This window comes from Bos javanicus, chromosome 20 (assembly GCF_032452875.1).
Source record: "Bos javanicus breed banteng chromosome 20, ARS-OSU_banteng_1.0, whole genome shotgun sequence".
Classification (NCBI taxonomy): Eukaryota; Metazoa; Chordata; class Mammalia; order Artiodactyla; family Bovidae; genus Bos; species Bos javanicus.
In genome coordinates, this window is record NC_083887.1 from 31,072,134 (window position 1) to 31,088,475 (window position 16,342).

A 16,342-nucleotide genomic window follows, 5' to 3' on the forward strand; every position below is an offset into this window, starting at 1 on the left:
TATTTATTATACACTAATTTATAAAACAATTAGGAAGTTATTTTTTAATAGAAATAATACTGTTTATTTTCTTTTCCATGTCAGAAAACTTAGAATGAGATTGACAAAAAAGCCTTAATGAAACAGATATCTTCAGAAAAGTCAGATGAAAAGCAAGTCACGGTTTTCCACAGTGAAATCCATGCTAGATTGCCATCTAATGGCAACAGTTTTGTAACTTCATGAGTTATGTCCATAAGCTTGAAGATTTCAGAGACTATTTCTGACATACCACGAAATGCTCAAGAATGTCCAGACTTTCTACTGCAAAATTTAACGAGCTGTTCAGTCTGGGTACCATCTGCAAGACAGGCATCACCAACGGAAGAAAGGAGATTATGCTAATACTCTACGTGCCAGGCCCTACGCTGGGCTTTTTCCCTTAACAAATCCTCAAAACAGCTCTGTAAGATGAAAATGTTTACCTCCTTTTCAGAGATGAGGAATCTGAAGTTAAGAGAGACACATCAGCTGTTAAGTAGTGGAACTAGAATTTGAATCTACTCTGTCTGGTTCTAAATCCATGATCTGATCACCAATGAATGGATTAAACATAAGCAGTTATAAGTGATGTCCCCAGTGGCTCAGTGGTAAAGAATTCGCCTGCAATGCAAGAGACGCAGGTTCAATCCCTGGGTCAGGAAGATCCCCTGGAGAAGGAAATGCCACCCCACTTCAGTACTCTTGCCTAGAAAATTCCATGGGCAGAGGAGTCTGGTGGGCTATGGTCCATAGGGTCGCAAAGAGTCAGACACAACTGAAGTGACTGAGCACACACACAGTATAGGGGAAGAGGAAAGCAGCTTTTAGCTCCTCACCAAAATCCACATTTGCTATGGGCTGAATTGTGTCCCCAGAAAAATTCATATGTTGAAGCCCTAACCCACAGTAACTTGGAATACGACTATATTTGGAGGTAGAACCTCTAAATAGATGATTACATTAAATGAGGCCATCAGGGTGGGCTCCAGTCCAGTATGACTGGTATCCTTAAAACAAGAGACCATGAGGACACACACACGAAAAAAAAGACACCAAGACACAGCAGAAGAGGCTCTCTGCAAGCCTAGGAAAGAAGCCTCAGAAGAAACCAAACCTGCCGACACCTTGATCTTGGACTTCTAGGCTCCAGACAGTAAGAAAATAAATTTCTATCATTTAAGCAACACCACCACCACCCCCCACCCGCCAAGTCTGTGAGATTTTGTTATGGCAGCCTTAGCAAACTACCACAATGTTCTCTTATTTCTGCGGGCACTGTTAGACTACAATTTCCAGCTTCCGTCACAGTTAGGTCTGACCACGTGACTAGGTCTTTAGCAAGAGAAATGTAAGCATAGGTGGTATGTGCCGCTTCCTGGCATCCCATGCACACTCCTCCATGGCCTTTTGCTACTAGTCAGTGGAACAGAGACAGTATCCTGAGTGACTTTCAGAGCCTCATCACCATTATGGTGATACTGTCATACCTGAATCCCAGAAGACTGCAAGGAGAGCTGCCCTCCAATGTGTCAACCACCTTATTCCTGTTAACTGAGCAGGAAATAAATGTCTATAATGTCTGAGCTCTGGGGTGAATTTGTTAGGCAGCTAGACCACCCTAACTCTTACTGAGACACAGGAAAGAAGGGAGAACAGAAACGTACATGGTGGAAGGTGCTGGTTGTAGCTGTAACTCTATTGGGTCGTCCTCACCAGAGCAGCATCAGTCTCCCAATTCTTTTCATCTCAAGGACTGCCAGGGAGGGGAACACAATGCTCCCCAATCTTGCAACACACTTTGGGAGAAACAACAGACCAAACCAGAAGATTCCATGCCATAAATCTTCCTAACGGATATCTGTTAATTTGGCCCAGTCTCTCACTAAATGCGCTCAAACATACTCTAAACAGTCAAGACTGAGACATGATGCAAAACCTCACAACTTTGGCATCTTCTTCTTGATGACAAGTTGTCCTGCTCTGCTGAAAGTTACAAAGAGATGTGTAGACAGCCTGTGGTAACCAACCCCTTGATGTTGCAACATTTAAATATTTCTCTCTGTCCTTCAAAATTCTCAAAACAAATGAAACTTCATACAAGTAATATTACAAAATTCCATACAATAACACAATGCATTTATTGGAGGGGAGGCTGGTATATAAGTCAGATTAGTCAATAAAAGAAAGTTAAACCATTCTTCAAAAAAAGTTGGAAATCACTGATCTGTACAGTTCTGTCATATTGGACCACAATGCTTACAGAATGAAAAGAATAAATCTGAAAAATAAAGCTTTACTTTAGAGAATAACCTTGAGTAGTTATCAAAACAATAATATCTTTGTGGAATTTCATAAATGAAGATACGTATATTGCTGAATCAATTATTCTCCTGCCTAAAAGAACAGATTTGAAAATTACTGTGGAAAGTTACTCTTTTGTACTATATTTCTACTCAATATGAAAGATGGAATCCAAGAGACAGATGGAGATCTGATGGAGAACCAGTGTTGATTTTTCAGGAGACTGTGAGAGCCCTTAGGTTTGCTCTTGTATGTGCAAGGCCCTTGCATATCAAGGGAGAACATCCCCTCCCAATTCCCCAGAGTCATGCAAAACTACCACAAAGGTCCTTTGCAGGCGGATTCTTTACCACTGAGCCCCTGGGGAAGCCCAAAAATAAAAAGTACTGTTACCCTAATCTTCATTGTGCCTTAAAAAGGTCCAAGCATATATGGCTTAACCCATTATAATTTATGATCAACCAATGAATAGCCTCCCTGCTGGCTGACAGGATACTTCTAACTCCTGAACAGACCATCCCACTACTTCCTAAGTCTTTCTTCTGAGAGGCCTAGCTAATCGCCTCAAATTGCAAATATGGCAAGAGTCCTAGTTTCGAAAATTTAAGAAAACTAGCTTCCTTTCTTAGTTTAAGACTAGCCTCTGCAGTATTCCTACCCAAGAGTATTCTATCTTTCCTTGGATAGCATTGGTAAAATGAAAGGGATTGTACCAACTGAGAAAAAAGAAGGAACCCACATTAGCTCAGGAACATCTGCTGAGCTACTGTTGTATACAAGGCTCCGTGGTAAGCACCATCCATGGCAGAGATAAGCCAGGCACTCTGGAGGCACAGGGAGATGGGACAACGACAGGGCAGTGAGCTGAGCACTGCTGGCATTCGAGCCACAGGCAAATGCTACAAATGCAGGGGGGGAAAAAGAGTGTTTACTCCAAAGTAGGGGACAGCAGAAACTACGGAGTAACTGCTGCTGCTGCTGCTGCTAAGTCGCATCAGTCGTGTGCGACTCTGTGCGACCCATAGACGGCAGCCCACCAGGCTCCTCTGTCCCTGGGAGTAACTACTGAGCTCAGTAGGACTTCAAAAGGCAGAGAAAGGCAGGGACAGCATTCTCAAGAGAAAGAACAATATGTTTAAAGCCTGAACATCCTCAGCCTTGGTACAGATCACAGCAGCCAGCAGGACTGAAATCAGGCCCAGGGAGCGTGAAATTAGTTTAACATGAGGCCCCAAAGCTAAACCGGGACTAGAAACGGAAAGGCAACAAACACTTTACCAAGGGGTACAAAATTCAGAGCACAGGTAAGGATGGGGGTGGGGAGGGAGGGGATGTGCTCCAATCCTGATGACTGTAGATGCCTTTATCTAACAATGCTGGGAACACGAGCAGTCCAAGTTACTGTCCGTATTAAACAAAATTCCAGGCTTTCCAGTGCCATTACAACATGAGGGCAGGACCTGAGGTGGGGAAGGGGAGAACAGGAATGTCAAGTGACCCCACAACGCTCATGCTTTGTAAGCAGGTGGCCATCAGGAAAGGTCCTAAATGGAGAAGGCTATTTCCATCAGGGTGGATTTACTGTGTGCCCCATGGCACTCCTAAGTGTCTCAGGAATTTAGGCAAAATCTGCTTAAACAGTCAGTGCAAAACCACTGCAATTCCTCCTCACCTGGCCCCTGTAAGTCCTAACTTACCAATCAGATTTTCAATCTGATTCAGTCTCTCCCTGATTAAATATTCCAAGTCTATGAAGAGTCTCTCTAGGTACTTTTTAATGATGACCCTAAAGGTCACAAGAAGGTTGGGAGCGCTCCCTGGTGGGTACAGAACCACAAACTGACACTCTCCACTAGGCCCTCTCTTGAAGTTACCTGCCATTAAGTTAAATGCTAGCCCTCATCCATCGCACAACTCAACTGAGAGGATCTAGAGGATCCAGACAGCATAAACCAGATGCCCATTGACAGATGAATAGATAAAGCAGCTGTGGTACATAAATACAATGGAATACTACTTAGCCATAAAAAGGAATGCATTTGAGTCAGTTCTAATGAGGTGGATGAACTTCAAAGTGAAGTCAGAAACAGAAAAATAAATATCGTATATTAACACATATGTATGGAACCTAGGGGCTTCCCTGGAAGCTCAGCTGGTAAAGAATCTGCCTGCAATGCAGGAGACCGAGGTTGATTCCTGAGTCAGGAAGTTCTCCTAGAGAAGAGATAGGCTACCCACTCCAGTGTTCTTGGGCTTCCCTGGTGGCTCAGATGGCAAAGAATCCACCTGCAATGCAGGAGACCTGGGTTCCATCCCTGGGTTGCGAAGATCCCCTAGAGGAGGGCATCACAACCCACTCCAGTATTCTTGCCTGGAGAATCCTCATGGACAGAGGAGCATGGCAGGATAGAGTCAGTCTATGGGATCACAAAGAGTCGGACATGACTGTGCAACTAAGCACAACACAGCATGGAATCTAGAAAGATGGTACTGATAATCTATTCATAGGGCAGTAGTGGAGATGCAGACACAGAGAACAGACTATGGACATGGGTGGAGGGGAGGAAGGAGAGGGTGAGACAAATGGAGAAAGTAGCGTGGAAGCACATACACTACCGTATGTAAAACAGATAGCCAATGAAAATTTGCAGTGTGAATCAGGGAACTCAAACCAAGGCTCTCTAACAACCTAGAGGGGTGGGAAAGAGTTGGGGGTGGGAGGGAGATTCAAGAGGGAGGGGACGTATGTGTACCTGTGGCTAATTCATGTTGATGTGTGCCAGAAATGAAACCTATATTGTAAAGCAATTATCCTTCAATTAAAAATAAACTAAAAAAATAAAAGATAGCAGGCAGCATAATAAGCAGCTAGCTATAGAAACATCTCATTCTACCTACGATCCTCCTAAGTACAATGTAATTGTGTGTCCAAGCCCACTGACTAATGTGTGCCTAGGAGGAATGAAAATTTACCCACTCAGCATGATTGCTGCCTGAAGCAAGCTAACTGCCCATGCTCCTCTCTTAATGTTCTTATCCTGGCCAGGTCTTCAGCACAGCCGAGAGGATCTCTGTCTAAGGAATTGCTACTTGGGGAACTTCTGACATTTGACTTAATCCCCTTTGGATCCACTCAAGGAAAACTTTAGAACAACTTATGCTCCAGCAGTCTTTCAAGAGCAAGACACACACATGCAAAGGCTTGGGACAAACGTCAGTAAGGGTATAATGCCAAGGGCATTATTTTTCAAAGAGCACGTGGACCTTTATATAATTCAATCTTTTTTTTTTTTTTAATGCTCGTACTTTCAAGTTTCAGTCCCCTAGGGATGTGAAAGATCTTTAAAAGACCATCTTCCTTATAATATTTGAATTAGCTTTTCTCTTTTGGAGGGTTTACTAAAAAAAGTAACAGAAAAGTCCTTTAAGATCAGCCTTATGAGTGCAAGCTCATGTCAATGGCACTGGTCAAGGACATTGTACAGGTTTAAAGTGCTCTGAGCCAGTTGCTTCAGAAAAGACTGAAAACAGGAAAGGCTCAGCAAAACAGATTCATAAAACTTCCTCAACTTCTTTTTGCATAGTATAGTATATATTATATTCCACTATCATATAATTTGACCTGTTGCTAAAGTATACTTACTATTAACTATTGATATTTATTTTTTTAAAAAAATGAGAGGTTAAAGTCAAGTCAACTCATCATATGCCCCTTTTTTAGGTTAAAAAAAAAAAAACCCTTTGTGGGGTAGGCCCAGAAAGTCCAAATGTTTTTTATACAAGAAGTCTTGAGTTCTATTACTTAAAGCTTTACAATCAATAATAATTCTATGCTGTGCAGTAGAAACTAACATAACATTGTAAAGCAACCATACTCCAACAAAAATTTTTAAAAATAATAATGATAATTCTATACACTATGCCCAAATTATCCTCAGTTCTTTATAAAGAATATGGCTTCACTAAAACTACCAGCTTCAAAGCCTCCCCATTTTACTGCATGAGTAAATGCTTTAGCACCCTCTACTGGCCACTTGTTATATCTACTCAGGTCCTAACTCCTCTGGCCAGTAGCCTGCTAACCTTTCAACGGTCACATGGTGGCTACAGCAAAGGCTACCTCACCTCCTTCAAAACCAACTGTGTAAGAGGTGAGCCAGCAGCCACCGCCACAACAGGAAAGGATGACCCTGAGGTGCTCTCCTGCCGTGGCTTGTCCATGAGTCCTCTGCTGCCAGCAGATTTCACAAATAGCAGCTCCTGTCCTGTCTGGTCTGCACCTGTCTCCAGTAACCAACCCCAGTCTCATTTCCACACACAGATTCCTCTAGGGGCTGAGCCCAGATCACCTTCCCACTATCTGCTTCATCTGGCCAGCTCCAGGGGGATGGAAGTACCTGGAGAGAGCAGCTCACCTGTCAGGTACCATGTGGGCAAAGAGGACACAACGGAGAGCCTGGGAGGCACAATTTCCCCCACAAGCTCATAGATATGATGCCAATCAATCTCCTGCTGTTAGGTGTATATTAGCCAGATTTGGCAGGGGCAGGGGGAGGAGTGCCAGAAGAGAACTTCCCACTTCCCATAACCCCATGACAAAGCAGCTTCCCCTGATCCTCCACAGTCCCCTAGAGAAAGCGAAGCTCCTTTATAGGTTCAAACACAAGTAATCTGAACCTGTAAGCTCTCATTATCTGGCCCACTTTCTTTTGGAAAGGGAAAAAAATAAGAGTCAACTTGGTATTCATTATTCAATAACAGAAGGAAAGGACAGGAGAGGAAGTAGCAATAAAAAAGAGGGAGCCTCTTCACGCCCAAATCTTGCTAGATCAAGCTACTGTGTACTATTTACTATTGATAAATGCTGGCTGCTTGGATATCCATCATCTATTGACTGAAAAATATTCTTTAGAAGAAGATACTGTAAAGGACTTAAGTGATTCCTTCTATCAAGGAGCTCATGATTTGGGTGCAAAGACCAAACACTTCAAAGGAAGTAACTAGAACATGACAAAGTATCATATCCTTTAGTAAAAAAATATATACTGGAAATTCCATAAATACATACACACAAAGCCCCCTCTCTTTATCTCTCATGTATAGAAAAACAATCATCAAGATATTAATAATGGTCATCTCTAGTGGAACTTTCAATGTACACTTTTTTCCTTCACATTTTTTAGTACTGTTTGGATTTCCTATAAGAAGAATGTAGTATCTTAACAAAGAGAACAGAAGTAAATTAAAAACCAATTTTTCAAGGGTATAAACAGAGGAAACTACTTATAAATCTAATATTGTACATAATCTGTAAACACAGATAAAAATATACAGGAAAAGAAACTGAAGAAAATATATCACATCATGAATGACCATTTTTCTCCAGAGGCCACAGTGATTTTGTCTTTTCTGCCTTTCATGTGCTTTCTTTTTTTCTAGAAGTAAATCTATCTTTACTTGAATCCTGACGTTAAACTCACTCTCATTTTAAAACACCGTTCATAAAGGCGCTTTAGCAATAACCCCTAATGTAATGACACACCTGGAATAAGAGCTGTGCTGATAAGGATGTCCACCTCCTTACACTGTTGAGCAAAGAGCTTCATTTCGGCCTCAATGAACTCTTTGGACATCTCCTTTGCGTATCCTCCTTGTCCCTCACCAGATTCCTTCAAATCCACCTCCAAGGGCTCAGCACCCAAAGACTTAAACTGCTCCAAAGCTGCGGCCCTGGTGATTATTGAAGGGGAAGCAGCAGTTATTTCAGGTCCTTAATACAGAAATTAAGATCATCATTTACAGAACTTATTTACAAAACAGAAAGAGACTCACAGACTCAGGAGAACAAATTTATGGTTGCCAGGGGGGAAGGACGGGGGGGAAGGGGTAGTTGGGGAGTTTGGGATGGACATGTACACACTGCTATATTTACAATGGATAACCAACAAGGTCCTACTGTATAACACAGGGAACTCTGCTCAATGTTATGTGGCAGCCTGGATGGGAAGGGAGTTTCAGGAGAATGGATACATGTATACCTATGGCTGAGTCCCTTTGCTGTCCACCTGATACTAACACATTGTTAACAGGCTATACTCCAATACAAAATAAAATGTTAAGAAAAAAAGATCATTTGTATACACATTGTTAAGAAAACTATAAATTCAAAAGTGGACACTCCTTTTTTTGAGATCTCTGACCAGACTGTTTCCATTTTTTTCTAAAGACAGGCAACACTTTTATGATATTTTCTCCCGGAAAAAAAAAAAAACTATAGGAAATTCTACTAACTTAATTAACTAAATCACTTAGCTAAGTCACAAAAGAAATTTCACTACTGCCAACTCCAGTCATCAGTTTTGTTTCCTGACAGAGGTCCCATTGTCAATGATGAAGTGAGATCTGACCAACATTCAGATTTGACATCAGTCAAATCCTTTGTAAACATTCCAACTATGGGGACTTAACCACATAAAAGACTCTTTTACTTAGAAATATTGTTACAAAGCGATTTTTGCCCCTACTCCGCACTAAATTGTGTTTGAGAAAAGCAATCTATAAATGGCATAAATAGTAAGAAGAACCAACACAATTAACTTATGTAAAAATGGCATAAATGTGAAGAACCAACACAATTAACTTATGTAAAAATGCATTCAGGTTAAAAATAAATAAACACTAGCCAAGTTCTATGTACTAGCTGGAAAACCAAAGCCAATAAAGCTCTCAGCTCTAGTGTGTTTAACTCACCACATCCAGTCCACTACAGTGAATCCCAATCTCCCTAATGACAACAATCACTCCAAGTACTTGTTAAAAATTCAGGGGAGGGAGGAGGGAGGAGGGTTCAGGATGGGGAACATATGTATACCTATGGCGGATTCATTTTGATATATGGCAAAACCAATACAATATTGTAAAGTTAAAAAATTAAATTAAAGTAAAAAAAAAATTCAAATTGCCAAGCTCCTCTCCAGAACCACTGAAATTACAATCTCCAGCAGAGGGACCAGAATCTCTATTTTTAGCAAGAGCTGCAGGTCATTCTTATCATCAGGGAAATTTGGGAAACAGTAGTGGTCTAAGCCCTTCAGCCCCATGATAACCGCCACGGTCAGGTAGGATGTAGAAGGCAGGGCAGGAAAAGTAAAGCATGGATGAACATGAGCTTCTCTCCATTTCTGCCAGCTTGAACAAGGACGTTCATACCTCAGCCAGAACTGAGGACAGCAGAGAGAGACAGAAAGATCCTGGTCCTGGATAGCCCTGATGAGTGATGAGCTGCTGCCTCTAGTGTGAAAAGGGAGTCCTTCCCCCGGATTTTCACTTCAGATATAATACATTATCTTTTGAATTATTTTTGGCCGAGCAGCACGCAGGATCTTAATTCCACAATATGGATCAAACCCAAGCCTCCTGCAGTGGAAGTGTGGAGTCTTAATCACTGGACCACAGAGAAGTCCCAATAATCCACTGTCTTACACTTTAAGGAAGTGACAGGGCTTCCCAGGTGGCTCAGTGGTAAAGAATCCACCTGCCAAGCAGGAAACGAGGGTTCAATCCCTGGTTCAAGAAGATCCCCTGGAGGGGGCAAGGGCAAGCCACTCCAGTATTCTTACCTGGAAAATTCCATGGACAGAAGGAGCCTGGCAGGCTACAGTCCACAGGACTGCAATAGAGTCTAACATGACTTAGTGATTAAACAACAAAAAAAAGTGTGTTCTGAAATGAACATTTTTTTTCGTGTATTTTTTTTATTGGAGTATAATTGCTTTACAATGTGTGTGTCAGTTTCTGCGGTACAGTGAAGTGAATCAGCTATGTGTATACATGTACTCCCTCCCTGTTGGACCTCCCTCCCCACTCCCCCCACACCCCACCCCTCTAGGTCATCACAGAGCTCCAAACCAAGCTCCCTGTGCTATACAGCAGCCTGAAATGAAGAACAATTCAATCAAACTTCTCTTTTAAAGAAATCCTAGGAAAATGATGATGTGTCTGCTTTAAACAAATATGCAATGGACATAATCAAGTACTTTCATCTGGAGGCTCTACTGCTGCCCAATATACTTCACCTGCTTCCATCCTTCAACGCAGAGCATGCCTCTCAACCCCCTACCCTTCACCCCCGCTATTGCTCTCCAAGATGTTGCCCATACTACTCCCCTTCTTCAAACTCACAACACCTTTTTTCAAGCCCTGCTGCTGCTGCTGCTAAGTCGCATCAGTCGTGTCCAACTCTGTGCGACCCCATAGACAGCAGTCCAACAGACTCCTCTGTCCCTGGGATTCTCCAGGCAAGAATACTGGAGTGGGTTGCCATTTCCTTCTCCAATGCATGAAAGTGAAAAGTTAAAGTGAAGTCGCTCAGTCGTGTCCGACTCCTAGCGACCCTATGGACTGTAGCCTACCAGGCTCCTCCGTCCATGGGATTCTCCAGGCAAGAGTACTGGAGTGGGGTGCCATTGCCTTCTCCGTTTCAAGCCCTACCTAGTGCCTAAACACATTTCAAGCAGAAATAAAACACAGTAGAGAAACACAAGAAAGTCAGGAGAGAGATTAGCAAACCCTGCCGATCTGGTCCCATTGCTAATCTACGTGAAAATACAAGTCTGAGTGTGAGTTGTTTTCTTTTTCTTTTTTAAAATACTCTCTGATGTACTGTGTCTGGGTCCTTAAAATTTTTTCCCCACTAAGTAATACATTTTCACTTTGAGTAAACTGTGAAAAAGTGGAAATATTTTTAAATGGAAAGAAGTCATACAACAGTTTCAATGCACTACTTCAGTTTATAAATTCGAAGGAAAACATAATAGTCACCTGAAGCAAAATGTTTTTACCTTAAAGCAATCACGAGTATAGCACTCACCTTGTATCAAATCCCCTAACAATGGCACCCATGGACTTGGCTGCACCTGCAGAAGCCAGCCCAGCAACGCCACCACCAACTATCAGAATCTAGGAGAGAAAACAGAACCCGCGTGTTTAAAATACAGTTCATGATCAAGTGATTATGTAAAATCATCAGCCAGTACCTCTCAGGGCCAGGTATCACACTTAGCATCCACCATTACACCCAGTGGTGCTGGTGACGATATTCAGTCCTCAGAAAATGTACTGAGTGGATAGACTACCCTTTAACTGGACCACCACTGTTTTTCAAAAGTTTAAAATAGGGCTTCCCTGGTGGTCTAGTGGTTAAGAATCCACCTGCCAATGCAGGAGACACGGGTTTGATCCCTAGTCCAGGGAGATTCCACATGCCAAGGAACAACCAAACCCTTGAGCCACAACTACTGAAGCCCAGGAGCCCCAGAGCCCGCGCTCCGTAACAAGAGAAGCCACCGCAATGAGAAGCCCGCACACCGCAAAGAGAAACAGCTCCAGCTCACAACTAAAGAAAGCCCAGGCAGAGTAACGAAGACTCAAAACAGTCACAATTAAGTAAATCTTAAAAAAAAAGTAAAGTTTAGAACAACTTCACTAAAACAGTGTGATACCCAGCATCTCACTGTAAAAGCTATATACAGCATCAGCAGTGTTGGGAATATTAAAGACTGACGGTTCTTCCCCACCATATCAAAGCTACTTCTAATAGAATCCCCAGGGTAATATTTCTTTATGCTCATAAAACATCAAAATAAGTTTCAGAGATGGGTACAACTTTGTGAAGCATCTAATCCTATTTTGAGCTCAAATGCTTCTACAAGAAAGAGAGGGAACCAAGGGCCTAACTTTGATCCATTGTGAATGAACTGTACCTGAAATCCAAACCAATGTAACTAATCCCTCTAACCAAGGCAGGACTGGAGCCAAGGAAATCAAAGAATTCCTCAGAAACAAGAGTCTCCTCATTCTAAACAAGCTAAGAACAATGTTGTCTCTAGCCTAGAATGGGCCTTCCAGAGAAAAGTCCCTATTATACTTCGCAGTCAATTGAAGGCAACTCCTTGTTCCTGCTAAAAAAAAGAGAGAGAGACAGACAGACACCCACAGATACAGTGAAGTTTATAAATTCCCACCCACCCATCATGCCCACTTCTTGCACCTCTTCAAGAAGACTAGGCTAGTGGAACTGTGCTCCAGTGACCTCTGGGCAGTGTTTTAGAGATCTCATTTATCAATCTTAATGGGAATGCTTTGTTTAAGGAGCAGACGGGATTTACAGGAAGGGAGACAAAGAGGGACCAGAGGGAATAAGATGCTACTGGGCCCCAAGGCACCATCCCACTCCACATACCAAAGCCCAATCCCTGGAAAGGAAGGAAAAGAGAAACAAAGAAGGAAGAAGGAAGGGAGAGAGAGAGAGAGAAAGAAAGAAAAGAAGACTGGGCCAAGTTATCCTGAATCAAGAAATAACAAAAGATCCCATAATTTAAAAGACAGAATCCGTTCTCCAGAGAGGGAACAGAGGCTGGAAATGGAGTAAATACCTACTTATGAAGCCTCCATAAAAATCCCCAAAATACAGGGTTCTGGGAGCTTCCAGGAGTAGGGCCCAAAGAGGGCACTGAAGCCCCACACCCTTTCCCACCTGCCCTGCTCACCTCTCCCAACAGGACTTTCATCTTATCCTTTATCATATCCTTTCATAATAAACTGATCAACAGGAAGTAAACTGTTTTCCTGAGTTCTGTGAGCAGCTCTAGCAAATTAATCAAACCGAAGGAGGGGGGTTGGGAACCTCTGGTTTACAGCCCACCTGTCAGAAGCATAGGTAGCAATCTAGACTTGTGACTGGCAACTGAGAGGTGAGGGCAGTCCTATGGGCCTGAGCCCTTAACCTGTGAGATGTGACGCTACCTCCAAGTAGACAGTGGGAGAATTCAGTGAAACAGTAGCGTGCCCAGTTGGTGCTGGAGGAGTGCCTGGGGTGGGGAAAATCCCCACAAATTTGGTAACAGGAAGTATCAGAAACACAAGCAAGAGTGGAGTTTTTCCAAAACAGTCCTAAATCAGACTTTCCCGCATCTGCAAGACAATCTGAATTCTGAAACAAGACCAAGAAGACAGGACCCACGTCATCCAGCCTTGACCTACCTTTCCAACATCATCTCAGATCACACTTCACCTCACTCACCACACCCCAAGACCAGAGGCCTCCTTCATTCTCCTCGAGCACACTGAATTCCATCCCATCACAGTGTCTTTAAAGGTGCTTCTCCCCTGGCCCAGAATCCCGAACCCCCCTTTCTTTCTTCCCATCCTTGAGGTCCCAACTTAAATGCTACAGGCACTTTCCCCATCACCCTAACTACAGTAGCCTGCTCCCATTACCCACCCACCATACCATCCTGTTCATTTCCTCCATATATTAAAAAATCTCCTATATTTGTTTGATGGTTTATTTCCTCTCTGTGGGCCCTACTAGAATGTAAGTTACATATGGGAGGGATTTTGTTTGTCTTGTTCATGCCATATTCCCAGCTCCTACAACAGTGCCTGGCATATCACAGCCATCAACAAATTGATTTTAGCTCATTCTGGACAAGTAAGAACACTCCATGTTTAAAGGAAACTCAAAATATTCATTCTACCCTGAAAAGGCCATCTATTATCTAATTCTTTGATATCAGGAAAGTGTTTGTGACATGTAACTAAAATCTCTTATGCTGCAGTTTAAATTCTCAGTAAAGACAGTCACTTTTCCACCTTTTAAAAGCTGACTGATTCTCTTTCCTTTACTCCTTGTCTTCTGTTTCACTTTTTAATCTTTTATAATCACAGCTTTCCTCTCAACTTTCATATAATTCCAGAAAGGTTCTAACCAAAACTGAGTAGTGGATTGTGCATCAAAGCATTCAGCCAGTTTAAGAACAGCAGCCAACTTCTGACCACCATGAGGGCTAGACCTTTACTTATGATCCTAAGAAAGAAGTCCGGATGTAATCACCTTACGTATCAGACCTCTGCGTTGTCTCTTTGTATGTTCTTGTTAAGTGTTCTGGCTCCACTTGGACCACTTGCCATCATCTTCACCTGCTTCACCTGGACTCTTTTGGGGGAGTTTTTGGTGAGGGGGGTTGATTTTTTTGGCCGCACCACAAGGCATGAGGGATCTTAGTTCCCTGACCAATGATCAAACTCTGCAGTAGAAGCGTGACACTTTAACCACTGGACCGCCAGGGAAGTCCCACCTGCTCTGTTTTTAAAGTAATATACTATATACTGGGTTATATACTATATAATACATATACTATATAGTTATATACTAGATTTCTAGTATATATCCTAGTAGATATATACATATATCTACTAGATATATATACTATATACTAAACATATGTGTGTGCTAAGTCACTTCAGTCAGGTCTGACTCTGTGTGACCCCATAGACTGCAGCCTGCCAGGCTCCTCTGTCCATGGGATTCTTCAGGCAAGAATACTAGAGTGGGTTGCCATGTCCTCCTCCAGAGGATCTTCCCAGCCCAGGGACTGAACTGGCATCTCTTAAGTCCACCTATATTGGCGGGTGGGTTCTTTACCACTTGCGCCACCTGGGAAGCTATATACTAGGTATACTATGCTATATACTAGATATATATATCTACTAGTATATCTAGCATATAACTACTCAGTGTATATATATATTATATAGTATATAATCCAGCATATAATTTATATAACATACTAGATAGATATACAGAGACACTATATACACACTAGCATATATACTAGAGTTCTCAAAGCTGCTATTGTTTTTTTTTTTTCATTTTTTCCGGATTTCTTTTGTGTGAGAGCTCTGGATTGATATTACAAAGTACGTAAAAGCAGGAAGCACCAAGTAGACCTATACCCCCCAAAGTGTACTCTGCAGATAGATGACAATATTTAAGGTCCTGTTTCCTATACTTTACCAAAGTGCTTATACTGCCATTTACGACATGTGGCCGTGAAGGTCACAGCATAATCTATTCTTTCACTTAGCCACCCTGACCTATCTCCTGCTCCTCTCTGCTCTAAATATAGATTAAAGAAACTGCAGCCTTTCCCCCTGCCAAATACTCTGACTACACCACCTACTATTTACTGTCCTCTTGACCCAAAATTTGGCAAAAAGTGAGAAAACCAAGTCCTTCCCAAGCCAAAATGTCACAATCACTGGGAAGTTGAGAGCTTGCTAAATGGTGTCACGAAGTTTTAAAAAAACTAGTAATAAGTCACCCAAATCCCTTTAAGAATTCAAGTTAGAAAGTAAAAAACAGAAAGGGAAAAAAAAAACCTTAGAACTTCCAGAAAAGTCAAAAATTCTTTTTTCCCCAAGTAATCTTAAGCAACTTTGAGGCGCCACCATATATTACACGTGACACAAAAGTTATCACTGTGACATTAACAGAGAACAAAAATTTTTAAATAACTGTATATATCCTTGCCTTTAATTAATTCACACTATAAAGAAACATCAAAAGTTTAACCTACCTTAGCTGGAGGAACTTTTCCAGCAGCTGTGATCTGACCAGTAAAAAACCGTCCAAAATGATTTGCTGCTAGTACAACAGCCTTGTAACTTAGGAAAATAGACAAATAAGTGGATAAATAAGTCTATAAAATTAAAGAACTTAAGCTTATATTATCAAAATTATTAGAGAACAACTAAAATTTATACAGTAAGTACTATCTGTCAAAAACAACTCTAGGTACTGCATATATACTTACTCCTTTGATCTTCACAACAACCCTGTGGATAAATATAACTATAATCTTCATTTTATAGGTGAGGAAATTGAGGCATGGAGAGACAAAGAGACTTGACCGAGGTCCCTCAGCTATTAAATGGCAGAGCCAGACATCTGACCCTAGTATCCTGCCTGCAGACACACTCTTACCCATGATGCTCTCTGACTTCATGATGACCACTACAGAAAATTAGCTCGGATAAAATAAGAGAAGCGAAGGGAAGACAAGAAAATGCTAACAACAGTTTGCTTTGGCAGCTAGGACTACAGGTACTTTAAACTTTACTTTATCATCCAAATTTTCTTTGATGACTGTGTAGCATTTATATAACATGGGGAAAAAAT

General features: G+C 41.8%; 1 protein-coding gene across 3 annotated transcripts in view; it reads right to left on the reverse strand.

Moving 5' to 3' along the window:
* NNT (nicotinamide nucleotide transhydrogenase) overlaps positions 1–16,342 on the reverse strand; it is a 92,281-nt gene that overhangs the window by 57,389 nt on the left and 18,550 nt on the right. For all 3 annotated transcript variants that reach the window (XM_061393585.1, XM_061393583.1, XM_061393584.1), the window contains exons 5-7: positions 15,741–15,828; positions 11,192–11,280; positions 7,865–8,052 (exon numbers count right to left, since the gene is read on the reverse strand). In XM_061393585.1, the coding sequence (XP_061249569.1) occupies positions 7,865–8,052; positions 11,192–11,280; positions 15,741–15,828 (365 nt within the window). The remainder of the gene's footprint in view (positions 1–7,864; positions 8,053–11,191; positions 11,281–15,740; positions 15,829–16,342) is intronic.